The 19,154-nt window shown below is 37.4% G+C and overlaps 1 protein-coding gene and 1 pseudogene across 1 annotated transcript in view; both read left to right on the top strand.

Moving 5' to 3' along the window:
- The first annotated feature begins 3,822 nt into the window (after positions 1 to 3,822).
- LOC126262301 (activating signal cointegrator 1) overlaps positions 3,823 to 19,154 on the top strand; it is a 131,852-nt gene continuing 116,520 nt past the window's right edge. The window contains exon 1 of the mRNA XM_049958839.1: positions 3,823 to 4,035. Within this exon, the coding sequence (XP_049814796.1) occupies positions 3,932 to 4,035 (104 nt within the window). The 5' untranslated portion in view covers positions 3,823 to 3,931. The remainder of the gene's footprint in view (positions 4,036 to 19,154) is intronic.
- LOC126264032 (5S ribosomal RNA) lies at positions 7,460 to 7,577 on the top strand (annotated as a pseudogene).

Here is a 19,154-nt window from a genome sequence, read left to right as displayed (position 1 = left end):
AGCGAAAGGGTTAATGCGGCCGTGGTGGCTTTATTTCATGAACTGCGCGCTCCCCCCTACACGTAAGCTTGCGAACTATGCTATACTATGGCGCTGCTTCTATTGGCGCGTGCGTCGTGTGCAACTGGCAACGCAGCAATCTCCAGTGTCTGGGCGGGCATGCGCGAGCCGCCAAGATAAAAGAATTGAACTATACTATCTACATAAGAAGAGACTATTAGCTATTAGTAGTAGCGGAGGTGAAAGAAACAAGATGCATATTTTTTTTAAGCATGTTTCATTCCTTCTCCTGAGGGGAGAGGGCGGGCTGTTTTAAGGCTTACCTCAGTGCCCTTCATCAGCCAGAGGTTTACATCTTTATTTTATTTATTGTACATAAGTGATATTTTTGAATACATGCTATACATAATATTGTTTTTTTGGTTCATTAACATATAAATGATTGATAACATTATAAATTAAAATAATTGAAATATAAGTAAAAATAGATAAGTGATGTATCATTGACTAATGGTTTACATTTTTTTTTCTTGCTATCCTGTGAAGGAGTGTTATATATTGTGGTGCATAAAATTTTGTATCCTGTACTTCAGCTGACCTACATAGTTCAACTGAACAAGAGGATACTAATGCTAACGAATACGAAGAAATCGACATACGCTAAACTTGTATCCTGTACTACAATTAACCTATACAGTTCGAATGAATTCGAGATACAACCCATATATATGTGACGTGAAGCATTCTGTGCTATCACTATTTCCATCCATTTGATGCAAATACACGATATCCTTAAGGTCGAAATGCTACTGGCCTTGACATATGTCAACCATATTTTTTGTCTCTCATACTCCTTTGTTTTTGAACACTCTTCTCAGCTGTTACATATGTGTAATAAATGCTCTCTGGCAAATTCTGACGTCATTGGTCAAAGCCGACCAGTTTTATCCATTTTTGAGTCCTGAAATGAAATAAATACAGTGGGTAGAATCAGATTGATTGGAAGGTGGAATTTATTTGTACGCTGTCAGGCATTTTTAGTGTTGCATGAAGGAATGCACTAAAGAAGACCTTTAGATGCTGCAAATTTTTTGTCTAAATATGTATTTGTGGCAGACACATTTATTGTTAAACAGCTCTCTGAACTGTGTATGAAACACTTTTGCAAGCATCAGTGGTCAATATTGATTTGGTTTCACTAGCAAACACCAGTACAAATAAGGTACTAGAACTACTGAAAACCAAATACAAAATGTAAAGAAAACTTATATATCTTGAAGGGAAAGGTATTGGGAGAGATATGACTGATGCACAAAAATTTGCACTGGACTGGCAATAACCATAAACCAAATTTTCTCAGAATGTGATGGCAACTCATAAAACTGTGTTCCTTTTAGTAATTCTCTCTGCAGTTTGATGTAACAAATGAAATAACTGTAACAAATGAAAAAATTGAGGCTTCCACTTTTCAAAATAAAGAATGCAGAATCCTCTTCCTTAAGCTTCCTGCATAATGTGTAAAATTCCCCTACTGTGCCACGTAATGACATTTTTCCGTGCACTTTCTTTGCTTTGTTTTGCACTTTTGTCTCCCTTCTCTAATATACAAACTATCCCTGCAAGCAGTAACCATTTGATCCCAATAAATACAATTTTCATACAATCGTGGACTCCAGAATCCACGAAAATAAGCTACTGCTTACTGTATGTGCACTTCGCATATAAAACAGTTGAAAATCATCTTGCAAAGATCGCAATTCTCGCGAAAAGAACAGTTGAGGACAGCAATGCGAGATGAGATTATGTTACTTGGATTGACTTGATGTGCCACAATGTGACAGACAGTGTATATACACCTTCACATGATGATGCAGTGACATGATGGTGCCATAACGGTCGGTGTGAATTGACCTTATTGCCTTCGCTTAGACACTGATTCATTCATTTTTCTGAATCATGCATGCAAAGTTTCTCTTAGCTGAAACTCTTTATCAGAAAGAAAACACTGATTCGATTCCGCCATTAACGCAAGTTCACATTGGCCATCACATCACATCACGTCTGTCCCATCAAAACATTCTATTATGCTTTTCAAATGGCGGAATCCCCACTCGGTGTCCCATCATGTCACGTCACGCCACCATCAAGGTTTCCCTGGAGGGAAGTTTTGACAGCTGACATCATCCATCTGTTGTTGTCACGCGACCCAAAAGCTCATTTGCTCCCAACACATGGCCATAGGCAGATCTCCATATTTTGTTTCTTCGTGATTTTGGCGGTTGGTATCAATTGTTTGTTATTTGGTAGAATTTTTTCATTTCGTTGTTTTTTGTTAAAATTTATAATAAATGATTACCGATGAATTGAAGCAGTTTGACACCAATCTAAATTGTACAACACGAGTGTACTAGATTACTTACCCTCTACTACATTTCTAAAACGCATTTTTATAGTTATCAATAACATATTTAATATTTTACAATGAAATGGATTGCAACATAGCAGCACCTTGATGTGAAGTAAGTTCTGTGGGTAGAATCAGACTGATTAGTAGTTGTAATATATTTGTACACCGTCAGGCATCCTTAGTGTTATGCAAAGAAATGTTATAAAACCTTTAGACACCGCAAGTTGTGTGTTTAAATATGTATTTGTGGCAAGCCTATTTATTGTTAAGTAGCTCTCTGAATTGTGTATGAAACAGTTTTCCAATCATCAGTAGTCAATATTAGTGTGGTTTCACTACCTTACCCCAGTACAAATAAGACACCAGAACTACTAAAAACCAAATACAATTCGTAAAGACAACCTATATATCTTGAAGGGAAAGTGCGGTAGCGTTCTCGCTTCCCACGCCCGGGTTCGATTCCCGGCGGGGTCAGGGATTTTCTCTGCCTCGTGATGACTGGGTGTTGTGTGATGTCCTTAGGTTAGTTAGGTTTAAGTAGTTCTAAGTTCTAGGGGACTGATGACCATAGATGTTAAGTCCCATAGTGCTCAGAGCCATTTGAACCATTTTTTTGAAGGGAAAGTTACTGAGGGAGATGTGATTAATGCACAAACATTTGCACTGGACTAGCAAAAAAAAAAAAAAAAAAAAAAAAAAAAAAAAAAAAAAAAATTCACAGGATTGATGGCAGCTCGCAACACTGTGTTCATTTTAGTAATTCTACTTTCAAAAATATAGAATGCACATAGCTCTTCCTCAACCTCCCTGTATAATGTGTGAAATTCCACTTCTGTGTCACATAATGACATTTTTCCGGCCCCACACCCTTTTTTTTGTTGTTCTGCACTTTTGTCTCCCTTCTCTATTATACAAGCTATCCCTCAAGCTATAAACCATTTGAGTCCAATAAATGTAATTTTCGTACAAATGTGGATTTCAGCATTCACACATATAAGCTACCTTGTTACATATGAGCGTAAAAGCAGTTGGAAATCATCTTACGAAGATAGCAATTCCCGCGAAGGAACAGTAAGAACAGCAATGCGAGTTGAGATCACGTGAGGTAAATTGACCTGACGTGCCGTGACATGACGGACAGTATGAATACACCTTGACATGGCGGTGCTGTGACGGTCAGTGTGAACTGGCCTTTATAAACGCAGAACAGACAAGGAAATAGGAAAGGTTGGCTTCATCAAAATCTGGAAGCGATCCAGAGTGCCTGGCATGAGAGACTGACATTATTATTTTAATAGCAGTCAGACAATCCATTTCCTTGGCCACCTCGAGATGCAGTAGTCGAAAAATGTGAAACGATAACTATGGTTAATCGATAGATGAAGGTCGTGGCAACTAAGGAGGTGGCAATACTGACATGTTGCTCTACCTACATCGTAGATCGTAGTGATATATGATCTGTGATTTAAGCGTTGCGAGTTTTGTGTATTGTTTAAGCTTGTTAGTATTTACTACTTAATAAAGATGCCTGTGAGTAATTTTAAGGAGCCATCAGAAGCTTTGAAAAATTGGATAAACGACAAATTGTCAAGCATTCTTGATTTTCCAGTGCCACAGGACTTAATACAGTGAGTAACCACAGTGTATTAAATTTCCACATATTATTTCATTTGTTGTTTCATCGTTAATAACATAGATTCTTCTTTCTTGAGGGCACATTATTCTAAAATGGTTTTCAGTTAACATGACTGTGCGTCAGGCACTGCTGTCAACTCGTATATAAATCTTCTTTCTCCATCTTTTTTTTTAACAATGTGGTTGTATAGCAAATTGAAACTCTAATTATGTTATATTCGTGTATTCGGCTGTTGCCCTGTTCGTAAGGTAAACTCCGATTCCCCTCAGTGGCTGAAGTCTGCGAAAGATGTATGCAGAGCTTTAAGAGAACGACCCGTGCAGCGTTCTTGGCACATTGGGTACACGTTCGGTCATAATTAGTAATAACGCGCGCTGCACGAATATCTCAGAAAAATTCATTGAAGACGTATGTCGCACCACAAGATATGTTTGACATTTTTGCCATTTCAGTAATTAGTGTTACTTGTCAATTAGTACCACAAGCAGTTTTTTTCCCCCACTAAGTCAGACAACATGGAAATAAAAAACTTACACCGAAAATATTATCTGTATGTTTGTGCACAGCTTCATTTGTTGTTGTTGTTGTTATAATAATCATCTTCAGTCAGAAGACAGCTCTCCATGCCAGTTCATCCTGCACAAGCCTTATCTAGCTGCAAAGGCTTATGTACCTTCAGTAAGCTATTTGACTTTGACCCTTGTTGCCGTAGGATACCTTGTACTACTCCTAGTCATTCCCTTTCCTGTTTTACTTCCAGGTGGAGCAAAAGAAAGACTATTTGCATGTGTTAATATGAGCCCTGATTTCTCTTACCGTGTCTTCACTGTCCATATGTGACATTTATGTTACAGTTGGATCATTCTGCAGTCTGTCATAGATGCTGGTTCTCTAAAATTTCTCAATAAAGTTTAATGAAAGAACATCATCTTCGCTCCAGTAATTCCCCTTTGAGTTCAAGAAGCACTTCTGTAATATTTGCATACTGCTGGAACGTACTGATAACATATCAAGCAGCACAGCTCTGAATTACTTTGATGCCTTCCTTTAAACTGACATAATGGAGATCCCAAACACTTGAGCACTGCTCATACATGTGCTCTGTATTTGTTCTTCATTATAGATGAGCTACACTTCTCTAACATTCTCTCACTGAACTGAAGTCAACCTTTTGCTTCCCTATTACTAACCTCACATATCTGTTCCATTTCATGTCACTTTGCAACTTTATGCCTGGATATTTTGTTCCCTTTTGCCTGTTTCACTTGCTGTATTTTTATATATTTTCCTGTCATCAATTAAATTCATGTCTTGCATATTATCCAGCGATTTCTCTTTGCTCAGTTATTTGTTTGCGGCTCCACTTTACCCACTCTCAGAGGCACTCATTTGTCTTCTGTTGAGTTCCTGTCAATTGTTTCAGTCACTAGTTGCATAATGCTTCCATTGTAACTCTTAAAAATCTCTTGTTTTGTTCAATTTATGCAGATTTCTCATTTTCGGTCTGCAGTTAATAATCTATAAATTATAATCAGAGTCCACATCTGCTTCTGGAAATGTTTGGAGTTTAAAATCTGGTTTCTAAATCTATCTTTAATCTTCTAGTAACTCCAGGCCTCTTCTACACAACCGTCTTTCATGATTCTTATACCAAGTGTTAGTAGTGATAGAATTGTGCTCTGTGCAGAATTCTACTCAGCCACATCCTCTTTCATTTTTTTCCTCCAGTCAATATTTTTTACTGTTTCCTTCTTTCCCTTTTCATGCTTTTTAAATGCATTTTCCCATCAGAATTTAAGTTTTTATCTTCCTTATTGATCTAAACAATTTCTGTTAGCTCATCAAGCAGTGTTTCGATCTCTTAATCTTATTAAGAAGTACCATAGGTTTCATCCATTCATATTAAACAAAAAGACAACTATAATGACAGAAAGAAGACAACAGCCCATACTTGAACCAGTCCAATTGGTTAATCAAAATTTATTGCAACAGGGAGTCAGCAAAAGATATTTTATTAACATAAACATGAAGGTAAAAAATCATTCATGTTAATAAAAGTGGTCAACAAGAATGTCCTGTCACACTATAGTAAACAATCACAATGTAATGCTTTTACAAATGATTGGGCCAAGATCTAGAGCATGTGATTGTACATGTCTCCTCAACTTAACATGTCACTCATCAAGGTCAATTCTGCCTCAGTTTTCTAAATAAACTGAAGGGAGGATGTTGAGACGTGCATGTTCGTGGTTGTGGCGTTACTAGTGGGTACCCTTAGTGTGTGCAGTATAAAACTATGTTTTATTTTACAATTTGAAATCCAGGAAGGAATAATGACAATATTTCAAAAAGGAAGAGTTATAACAATGAAAATAATAAATTTTTGGCAATATAGCTAATGTAATTGGATAGACAAAAAATATACTCGTCAAAAATATACTCACCAAGCGGGGACAGGAAAACACACATTTAAAGAAAGGTTTTACGTATGCAAGCTTTCGGAACCACTGGCTCCTTCTTCGGGCATAAGCAGAAGGGTTTGAAGGGGAAGGGAGAGGGGTGAAGGAAAAGAACTAGAGAAGTTTAGGAAAAGGGGTAGAGTTCAGAAAAGTCGCCCAGAACCATGAGTCAGGGGAGACTTACCGGATGGGATGAGGAGAGACCGACTGTTGGGGGACTGCACTAGACAAGATTTGGAAACCTCAGAGCTTAAAGATGAAAGATAGGATAATATGCAAGACAGAGATTATTGCTAGAGGATGGATTCCTACTCTCCATTTAGTGGAGATGTTAAGTTGCAGACAGGCAGAACAAAGACTGCTAAGCAAGTAAGCTTTTGGCCAGAAGGCCTCCTTCTGAATTAGACAACACACACACACACATTACCTCTGTCTCTGGCTGCCGAGGTCAGTCTCTGACTGTGGTTTTATATTGAAGGTATGTGGTGCAGATGGCATAAATATAATTAGAAGATTGTACAGTAGAGACCAACTGAATGAGGTAATGCGGTTGTTAAGGCACAGAACTCATATTGGAGGATGGAGTTCGTACTATTTACCTACCCTGTTTTAGGTTTTCCTAAATCATTTCAGGCAAATGCTAGGATGATTCCTTCAGCTAGGCCATGGCCAAAAACCTGCCCTATTCTCATAAAATATACATATTCTTTGTGTATTTTTATTGGAGCTATTTATTTTCATTGTATTATAGTGAAAACTCTCTTATTATTGTGAGATGATCCTTGGATAGTAAACAAAGGTGTGCAGTGACACAGCTCTTATACATCCCCTCCTGTCTGAGAACGTCCAGTTATATGACTAGTTGGACAGGTCTGGTAATATCTTTTCTATTCAGGGTGACTAGGATGACAATTTGGGGTAGGCTATACCATTTTTATCCATTTGTAGTTCTGTTAAGGCACTGGCCTTGCCGCAGTGGATACACCAGTTCCCATCAGATCACTGAAGCTAAGCACTGTCGGGTGTGGCCGGCACTTGGATGGGTGACCATCTGGGTCGCCATGCGCTGTTGCCATTTTTCGGGGTGCACTCAGCCTCGTGATGTCAATTGAGGACTTGCTCGACCAAATAGTAGTGGCTCCGGTCAACGAAAACCATCATAACGGCCAGGAGAGCAGTGTGCTGACCACGTGCCCCTCCTATCCACATCCTTAGCGGAGGATGACACAGCGGCCAGATGGTACCCCCTCTCCCTCCCCTTTTTTGTCAGTTTCTTTATGGTGTGGACCTGTTATGTAATGCTACAGAATCTTGCCGTGTTTCTTCTGCACCTTCTGCAGAGGGTTGAGAACTATAAGAGAGCTTTGAACTATTCAAGCTACTAAATGACATAAACACCTTTCAATAACTCTTCTGCATTTCCTATCCAATGTATGAGAACATTTATAGTTTTAGGTGGACAGATGTCTTTTCAATTCATAACTCGCATAAAATATTACCTTAAATCATTTCCATATGGAATCTCGGAACTGAATGTCATTTTTGTTAAACCTTCTTCAACTGTTCCCAGGCATTGTCATTATCTCCAGCGCCTCTTGTTCTGTGCCTTCAAAGACACTGCAAAGCTGTGACTCCACATTATAAGCATCCCACCAGCACAGCGGGAGACGCTCAGTCACTGTCACATTTTGACGATCTGTACTCACAGTTCTCTCACCATGACGTCAGCACATACATTACATCACAAGGTGCACAGAGGGAAATTCTCTAATTAAATACTACATAAACAGCATTTTTACACATACATCTTTTGTTTGCTTCAGAGGAAGTAGTTCAACATGTTGCTCTGAATGAACATGTCACACCACAGGTCTCCCAGCTAAGATGAAAGATGTTGTGTAAAACAACTTACTAATTACAATCATTATATAACTTTTAACTTTTGCTAAATTGTTATCATTGTTAAACTTAACATCTCTAGAGGCCAAACTCCTTTCCCTTTACACAATAAAAACATGTCTGGGCATATTTCTTATACCAGTTTTTTCAATTACTGTTTATTTGATTTACCAATAGTAAATATTAAAGGAAGCATTTCCATTTCAGATCAACGTTGTCACCTAATTCAGCATCCTTGAGAAAGAGGTATCATGTCTTTTTGATATCTGTGTTTCTTTTTTGACATAACTTGTTTAAATTGCTAGCGAATATTGATTTAACCATGGGATTGTTCTTGTATTCTAATCTAGTAAATGACTTTCTTGTTTCACATTTTATTACACTATTTTTACCCTCCAACTTTCTTACTCAAACATTGTTGCATTGTCTTAAAAACCCATGAGAGATACTTGCCCTGTTTCATCACTCTGTTATGATTACAGCATTCTTATTGAAATGTAATTGCATTTGAATAGCTTGTAACAGCATAAGCTTCTCAAACTCATTGAAATGTAAAAAGTTTGTCTATTAACCATAAGGAGCATGCTTACATTTTAATCTAGCCTACCTTCCACAGTTTCAGTCTCTGACCAGTATTTAGCCAAACTTGTATAGGAGCAAAGGTTCAAAGAATTATCATTGCCCAGGTGAGTCTATTTGCTTTTAACTGTTTTGAGGAATACTTCATTAGTGTGACTCAGTCACTTTCCATCTTCCTGTCTTATTAAGAGCCACATATACAACTTATTCTCTGGACAGATTCTGTGTAACTAGATTGTCATCTTCACAATGTGAGTGTCCCTTTCATTATCCTTACATACAAAAATGTTTCAGATCATTCCTTTAATAGATGCACCTGTCCAAGAATTAGGCCACCCCTTCTGTGGGTCTGGTCCATCCCGTCTTAAAAATTTTAACCATGAGCCCAGCCTCTGACCCTTACCTTTGTAGATTCGAATGACGAAGTTTCTCCGTAGCATATTGATTACCAGGTTACGTTAAAAGTATGTTTCCTGACTATTTTTTGCTACACTTCTTGCAGTGATATAACTCTCATATATTCTTTCGAACTGTGTATTAAGGAGCCTTCTCTCTTGTTACACTTTTTACATATGTTTTCCTTTTTATTGTGCTTGATGTTCGTGCACATGTTGTCAAAGATTCTCTGACATTGCTCATTTTATTGCTCCTAGAGTGTAATGTTTATATTTGTGTATTATCGAAGTGGTCATATTCTATTCACCTCAAAAACCACGAAAACAAATATGGTTTGGGATGCCAACAACTTTATCTTCATTTCTTTAGACCATTTAGTGTCTCATGTTCTGTTGAGCATATTTCTATATTTGTTGTTAATCTCCATTTCATATTTTTAATAATTATAGGATACAAAGCCTTCCCTTGGTAGCTCCATAATCCTTCCCTTTTACATTAAAATATGTATTATATGAATAACCATCTCATTTTTCTTACACTTCCACAAATCTTTTTTGCACTTGCACCCTCTTACTATTTCATTTTCGTCGGCATGGTAGTGTGTCACAGTGTCCTTTAGGGACTAGTAGTAGCTCCCTTTATTGCCCATTCATTTGACATCGCTAATAAGTACTTCCGAGCACAATTCAAACAATCCTTTAGTTTACCATGCGTAAAAAAAAAAAAAAGATCTGTCAGTACATCAAATGTGTTACTCTGTATCTCATGAATCATCTCTCAGCTTTACCTGTGAATACAGGTTGTAATTACCACAATGTGGCATGATTAAAAGAAGGGTTTAAACAATAGAAACGTGTGAATATGGAAAGAGGGAAAGTAGAACCTGTACTCCTGCTGGAGGAGAGACCCTCCTTCCCAAGGTATCCTCCCTGATGGGTGCTTCACCGAGATGCTGGAGGATGAAGTGTGTTGGTCATACACTGCAGAACCGACTAGTCTCGGCTTCATCCATAGAGCCTCAGAAAATTTATTGTAACTATATCCTTATGAGTAGCCAGTAGATACTGGATAACAACACCTCAGTAGTAATTAATTTTTAGTTGTCATTCTACAAGCTAATGTTTGCTTATAGTATTCAATCAATCTCTAATGTATGTCGGTACATGGTAATGTAAAATATTCCATACTGCTCACAAGTACCTCTCTACTTAATGACTTACAGTACGTGCGTAATATCGTATACCGTTATGTATAAGATGAAAGAAAAGGTAGACAAGCATATGTACAAAACATACAAAAGGACATTTTCGTTACTCAAATAAAGTTTCTATAAGAATAATATGTGGGTTTATTGCTTTTGTGTGGCTTACAATCATTATTCAGTAATGTATGTCCTTTATGCACAAATAACATACCTTTCTTGCTACTCACATCTTCTTCGTAGGATAGGACAGTAAGAGATTGGTGTACATTAAAGACAATAGGATAGGCCTAGTTGAAGAGGAAGATATAGCTTCATGGAAAACTAAATATGAAGTAACAAAACAATCAACTTGGACTGCTGATGTGCATCACTCTGCCGAATTTGCAGATGGTGCAACCTCTCCTGGGGATTTAAATTTCTTTACCGTATCAATATTATATAACGCTTTTTCTTGCTTGGTTTTGGCGCTACTAAAGATACTGCTTTTGGATGTGGAATAGCCATTATTTAAAATAGTTCATAGTATTTTGGGAAAAGTTTACTAGTCTCTTTCTTTATGTCTGAACTACAATGATATCCTTAATCAATACTAATTCATCTGTATTAAATAAGGATTTATTCACATGTTCATTGTATTTCTTCACTAGATTTTGGCTTGCTTATATTGACTGTTATCTGCTATCATATGTAATTCCTCTGCTTCAATTTTTTTGTAGGTGGCCATTCAAATAATTTTAATAGTGGTTCACCAATAACATTTTTATTCTTAACTTCAGCAGTGGTATTCCTGTGGGCATATCTGGTAGTGTGTTTATGATGACTTGAAACTTGGGAATTATCTGAGCCCAATTGGTATGGCTTTCTCCTGTGTACTGGGTAACCAATACTTTCTTTTGAATTTTTCCTGGAAATGTTCCAAGATTTAAATTCTTTTGAATGAGCTGTTCTCCATTTCACTGGGTCAACTATTAGATAACTAAGTGTAAACTCTATTTTCTTAGAATCATCCCACCTCTTTGGTAAAGATTGAGAGAACACCCGTCAGCTGGTTCAGGAAACTGTTTTAACAGATACATCCCATTTCCATTTTGAAATTCCTCAATTAGATCATTTGATCCCCAGAACTAGTGATAGCCATTTTATTTCATAGTTCTTACTGGGTACTAAGGCTTGCCATAACTGCTGAAATTTGTTATGGTGTTTGACAGTATTATCCAAAGATTTAGTGATAGCACGAGTAGATTTTACTTTCTCTGTACCCCTTTTTTCAGCTAATGGCAGTAGATGTTTCCAAACATGTGAAAGCATTTGGGTCACTAGTTACGTCATCCAATTCTCTATTTTCTAATACCTCTGCGCAGCTTCATGTGTCTGAAATTTGGTTATTCATACTTTTGAAATTACTAGTTGAAGATTCATGTCTTTGTTTTATCTTACTATTTACACCTCCAAACTGTCCTTCAACTTCTTTCCAGGCTAAGTCACATGGCTCACTTATTAACAACTCCTTTGCTAAGTTTGCTAAGGTTTCCCCCATTTTAGAAATTTTATCTAGTTTCATAGGCACCTTATCTCCTTGTCTCTTTACATCTGAAAGACTACTTTTTAATTCCTCTCCTTGAGTTGTAAGTGTAGTAATACTGATAGATACTGTGTCTAATTTATTTAATTTCTCTGTTTGAGATTTACTGCTGTTTGACAATTCTTCCAGTTTCTTTAATGCTGCTGACATGCTGCCATCCATTTTGCAAATAGTAACAAGCATAAAGTATAGACAAAATTATGTACAGTAATATGACTCTGCTCAAACACCACTGTTCCCAACTACAGAACTATGTTTCAGTAAATTTTTACACACTATATTACTAATACTAAAAACAAAAGTAAATTTTTTTCTGGGCTGTTTACACTGTCCCTAACTATTGAAATTCATTGCAGTAAATATTTTACACACCATACCATTCCTTTAAAAAAGCATATTCATTCCTGAGCTTTTGACAGCTCACCTAACGGGTCACACTGCTAACTGCTCCACGCCGCCAATGTGTTGTGTGTGTGAGCAAAGCGATGTCGTGATAACTGACTTTGCAGTTGTTGCATAGTTGGTTGACTGGCCACTGCACTGCAGAGTGAAGCTGCACTGTTGTCACGTTGGTTGACTACTACCAAGATTCCATTGAATGTCGCTGCTGTACTCATAGCCTCAAAACCAGCCTCATGACTCATGTGTCAAAAGTTTTTACTCAAGCATGTAATTATATCCTGCTGTTGACCTCGTTGCTATGGTCAGCTGTTTTCCTTTATCGAATTCTTTTTAACAGTTCAAAATTCTTTGGTTTTCACCAAATGAAAATTATTTCTTCCTAAATATTTTAATTACTTTGAACAACATTGTAGCGTGTGCTTGACTATATTTTCTTCACTGTTTGCTTAGGTTTCTCTGGGTAGTGTCATATTTTCTTCCACTATTTCATGAAAATTCTTCTTATTTTTGATAATACTCTCTTCTTTTCACACCTCTTATTTACACCTAGCACTTAGGGCAACGAAGTGGAATGTAAAAGCCATGTTCTGCAGCTGGACTGAACCAAAATGAAGTGTTACCTTGCAAGTGATCTGCACCGTGAAGCTATTAATGACAAACTTTTAGTACATTGCAAGCGATCTGTCACCCTGAAGCTATTAATGACAAACTTTAATTACAGTATGTCTTTTTTTTAGACTTGCATTTCTCAAAGTATCTCAACGTAGTAGACCTGCTATGCAGTGCCACAGAATCACACCGAGTGACTTCTTCACCTTTTTGCAGAGGGTTGAGGGCTGTAAGAGAGCTCTGACATTTGCAAGCTACTAAATGACATAAATGTCTTTCAGTAACTCTTCTGTATTTCTTATCCATTTTATAAGAATATTTACAACTGTGGGTGGGCAGATCTCTTTTCAGTTCATAACTCACGTGAATTGTTGGAAGTAATCATTTCCATATAGAATCTCAGAACAGTATGACATTTAGGTTAAGCTTTTTTCAAAGCACACACATCAAACCACAGCACACACAGTGGAAAGTTCTCTACTTAAATACTATGTAAACAATGTTTTTACACACACACACACACACACACACACACACACACACACACACACACACACACCTCTTTTCATTGCCCTGAGAGGATGTGGTGTAAATGTTGTCCTGAATGTACAGCATGCCACACCACAAACTCCAGTTACAAAATAGTAGACTGGGACAATATAACATGTTTGTAACACTGCTTACTGTTCAGTAGAGGGATCCAGCAAAATTAATTCCAGAAAAACAACTTGCAAGGCTTTGCTTGATCAGCTGCTTCTCTAAGTTGGCCAATAACACTGTGAGCAATTTTACAGGGAAGATAGTAATAATGTATGGCCGTTTTGATGACACACAGTTGTGTAGTATCCCAATGGGACTGCTTAGTTGCAATGGAATCACTTGTGTTCCAGGATAGTGTAGGTTGATATGAAAGTACATAATCAGGAGGTTAGTTAATTGGTGTTTGCCTTCTACTACAAGAGGTTAACACTCTTCACTAAACATCTTGATGAATTTGCAGATACCTCCCAAATGCGATCAGCTATCATCTTAATAGAGGAAGGGACACTTTATCGTCAATGAGGTGTATGGTAAACTAAAGCATTGATTTTGAGGAAGAAGCATTCTTCTAGCACAGCCTCATTGTAATAGGAATGAGTCTCTTCTGTACTGAATTCTCCGTGTGTATCTTTTTTCTGAATGAGATTTCTTTTGAAATGGAGAATGTAAGCAGTTGGGTGTAATAGTTTCCAGTAGAAGGTGATTCTGTTGGCAGCTGTGATTGAGATCGTCTGAGTAGCATTTTAGCTTCTGATAACACAAGAACTGCTACTGATCTGAAAGGACTAAGATCTTGCGAAAGCCGTGGCAGTCCATTCCACCATGTGCCCAATGTTCACAACATCTGTGGTGTCGTTGCTCCTGTAAAGTAGTCTACAGGTTGTCTTCGACCAGACTATCTTCGTGGAGATGGCAAGACGCTCTGTTGAATTTCTATGATCTTAATGCACACAAATGTTTTTAATGTTGTGAGATATTCCATTATCGATCCTAGGATAATGACTGAACCATTCAAAGTGATGCTCTGCTGAGACAGAGGTTGTGACCATGCAGTGACAGCATAACAGTATTTATAGCGGTAGTAACCCCTGTTAATACTGTTAGCAATTCAAGTTGTGAGAGCATTGTTCTCTTCTCTAGTAGTAACTGACTCTTGCCACATTTTGGTTGGGGAATATTACACTAGCAAACAATTTTTTAACAGGCATGAAAACAGCTGATCTTTATGTTTTCAGATGTACTGATAGCAAAAATGCTTATAAAAATGCAAGATTAGCTCTCATTTTGAAGTTATGATAACTTTACGTTATTGCCTTTATAATCTTATGTATGTATTTACCTTGGAGGAAGGTCACTGAAGGTGCTACCACCATGCCTGGTATTTGTAGTTTTCTGCTTGTTATCTCCTAATTAGTCACCAGAAGAAATTGCTAACATTGAGGCACTGCATTTTCCCTGGTATCTCATTTCCATATTCAAAATTTGTTGGTGGAAGCATTCTCCATGCTTGTCTGTTACAGCACCACAGTTGTTGGGGAAAGAAGTCAAACTGGTAATCTAGGAAGTGTAACATTTAGAACATGTTGCACCTCAGTATATTGTATCAGCGCAGAAGATTTTCTGCAAGATCTTATAGTTTTTTGCCCTCTTATTTCCTAGAAATTTGTTGACACTTGAACAAAGGCATCTCAAACTAACCTTTCATCACCTGTCAGGATGATGTTGAAATGCTCATCTTTTCACAGTTTGGATATTTGGGGACCCTCAAAACTACCATCTTACAGTTTCACCTCACTTAGACATGGAAATTTCTCACACAAATAATGAAATGCTTCCCCTGTTTTGTTTATGGCCTTAACAAAGTTTTTCATCAGGCCCAATATTATATGAAGAACAAGGAGAATCATGTTCGTGATTCAACAAGTGTTTTGTGCATAACATTGTGAGATCCTTGTTCAAGTAATTGACGCTTAGGCCAATCTTTATATTTTTATTGAAGTTCTTTGACACGACTGTCCCAGAGGCACAGGAAGCAATAGAAACTGGTGTAGCCGTGTTGAAGCCCAAGTAATGTGCCTATGGGAAATGTGCCATTTAATTTGTCACAGTTCAATTGCAATAACAATTGTTTCATGTTGTTATATGTTTCTTCTACGTAAGGTGAATACCCAATTGGAATCAATGGTAATACATTTCCGTTATGCAGTACCAGACCCTTGAGACTTACATTGGAGGAGTCGATGAACAACCTCCACTGATCACTTTTATAGTCAATGGTTGGCCATAGCTGCCATTAGTCCCTGTACATCATTACAAAATATCAAGTTATTTCCACTTTCCAAAAATGAAGGGAATGGCATATAGGGGTGAGATCAAGCTTCCTTCCATTTCTGTTCGTGCAGTCGTCTGTATATAGTGTGGTAAGGTAAACCGACGTCCGTAGGGTACTGGAACTAATAAATGAGCGACTACCTGTTCTTGGAAATGGGTGATAGTAGAAATGTGCTGCATGCGAGCCTCAACAGAATATCACTTCCATAGCTCTCCTGTTGATCTGAAACTAAGTATGTAAAATTTCTTAACAAACAGTTACATTCTTTCTTCATTGTTTCGCATGACAGGCGAATGTAGATGACGTGCAAAGATAAATATTACAAAAAAGCATTGCCTTATTAACTTCAGTTGATATCAGTGTATCTCACGACGTTGCTATGTGCAGGTACACCTTCGTACATGAAAATCATAGTCAAAATAATGCATAGACAAAAGAAGAGGAAAGTGTACATTCATTAAATGTTGTTGTTCAGTATAGATGACAAGCAATAAACATTAAGTATTCCTCAAATCACACATATGTTTTCAAAGCACTGAAGTGTTCAGATTGTAAATGTTCGTATATTACATGCATAGTCAGTAGAGAATCTAAGATAGCATTAGAATGAAAAGATATGGCATTAAGAAAGTTTAGTGAGTACAAGGCTGCCCGAAAGTCATCAAGCAAAAGTCGGCTATTTAGTATTTGGTCTGATGATATTCTTCCGCATGGAGTGTTCTGTTACCTGTTAATATTTGGCCTGCCAATATTCTTTCACCTGGAGTCTCCTGTTACTTGTCAGTATTTGGCCTTGTGATATTCTTCCACCTGTAGTCCTCTGTTATCTGGAGGAAAACTAGCATAAAACCAATGGTGGAGTGCTCAGGTGCAGTGATTACAGTGGTGCATGTTATCTTGATTTAGGTGGTAAGAAGGCTGTGGTTGTCTGGTTAGGGGGTCTCTTGTATCGTGTAGTCATCTGTTTGTCAGTGCCTCTTGCATACATAAAACATATAATTCTAAGCAAATGAATATTTGACATTTTTTTCATGGGTTTCTGGGAATGAAATGTGCTTTTATTATAACATGACTTACGTCATAAGTGTGCACCCTGCTGTTTCTAACTTACATTAAAATTCATGTTTATACAAGCATAAATGAAATCCCCCTCCCTCAAGGAACCATGTCTTGAAAAGACTATGAGATTAATACCAACAAAAATTCAACGAGGGCAGTGGGGTGCAGTAGAGTTAAATCAGGTGATACTGAGGGAATTAGGAAATGAGACACCAAAAGTATCAGATGAGTTTTACTGTTTAGGCAGCAAAATAGCCGATGATGGCTGAAGTAGAGACAATATTAAATGTAGTCTGGCAATAGCAAGGAAATCATTTCTGAAAAAGAGAAATTTGCTAGCATCACATATAAATTTAAGTGTTGGAAGACTTTCTGGAGTTATTTGTTTGGTATGCAGTCTTGTGTGGAAGTGAAACGTGGTTGATAGGCAGTTAAAATAGGAAGAGAATATAAGTTTTTGGAACATGGCGCTATAGAAGAATGCTGAAAATTAGTTGGACAGACAGCATAACCAATGAGAAAGTATGCAACTGAATTGGGATAAAAAGAAATGTATGGCCCAACTTAACTAAAAGAAGGGATCAGTTGATAGGGCACATTCTGAGGCATCAAGGAGTTGTCAGTTTGATGGGAGGGAAATGTGGCAGTTAAAAATTGTAGACGGAGACTGAGGGGTGAATACAGTAAAAGATTCAAATAAGTGTAGGTTGCAGTAGTTACTTGGAAATGAAAAGGCTTGCACAGGATAGACTAGCATGGAGAGTTGCACCAAACCAGTCTTTGGACTGACAACCACCACCACCACGTCCACCATTCCTGCGTCAGTCCTAGCGGCACTTCGACATTGCCGTTCAAGTTAAGTGTAATGTTTAAATGAGCAAAAACATGGACTGCGTCCATAATTCAGTTTTCAGTTCAAGTTCTTGCAATAAATTACCACACAATGTTACTGCGCTCATCATTCTTGTGTAGTAGCTCACAACCACTCAGCCTGTCCACACGGGTGAGTGACCACATCAATTCACTTGTCTCTTTGGAAATCATTATTCGATGCTTGGTTACAGGCCAGTTCGTGTGTTGTTATTTTCTGATTTATATATTTATATCGGCTACTGTTGTCCACATTGCTTAATTCTCATAAGCTTCAGTACAATGCTAAACACATAATCCCTCAAAAGTTGATTATCATCTCAGTTCATAACAAATTAACCTAAACTGGACTGATAACATAAAATAGAAACCTACAATAAATACAAAACCTTTTACATGACTCATTGGCACCAATATACAGGAAAGATCACCTGTAACAACTGTGTGTATATCACTCCAAACAATCTGTCACACATGTATTAGGTCACTTGACAAAATCATGGGATATTAGTTCATTCCCAACAAACAACTCACAACCAAACTTTCAATATCAAAAGGATCTTCCAACATCCTTCCATGTGTTTCCACATAATCAGAGCCTGTAACTTAACTGGTTTGGTTTGGATTCCTCTCGCTCAATGATTTTAATATTGCTGTCCTGTAATGTCAAAGGCTCTTAATTTATACAGATCTAATTGTACATTTCACTCATCATAATGATCACTAATAATTCCCCAGCAAATTTATCTTTCTTTAAATGTCTACAAAGTCCCCAGTGGCCAGGCCATTGGTTCTTTTAAATCAGAACAGTGCCAATTTAACTGCTCTATTCTGCCTCATTTTGTGGTCTTTGCTGTGTGAGATGTTGTTCTGTATGATCTAATTCCTAACTAGGTCAGCTGCCAACTTGCTCTTTCCTCTTGTAGTGACATTAATGTTTCTATTTCTTCTCTTCCCATTTGCCCGTGTCTTGAAAAATTTTCTTTGGTACATCGATGTTTCCATTGACTGGGAGGATAGTGTATAGATTGGTTATGCCCAGTGAAAGTAATTTAGAATTTCCTCTAATTTTTATGTTTTTTTTTTTTATTTGATGTATAAGGTCTGTTGAATTTTTGATTCTATATTGTTTGTCATTAACATAGTTTTTGTTAAGAATCTCGTTTAGTTTTTTGCTCAG

Source organism: Schistocerca nitens, chromosome 6 (assembly GCF_023898315.1).
Source record: "Schistocerca nitens isolate TAMUIC-IGC-003100 chromosome 6, iqSchNite1.1, whole genome shotgun sequence".
Lineage (NCBI taxonomy): Eukaryota > Metazoa > Arthropoda > Insecta > Orthoptera > Acrididae > Schistocerca > Schistocerca nitens.
Note: the sequence above shows the minus strand (reverse complement) of the source record. Positions and strands in the feature narration are given on the sequence as shown.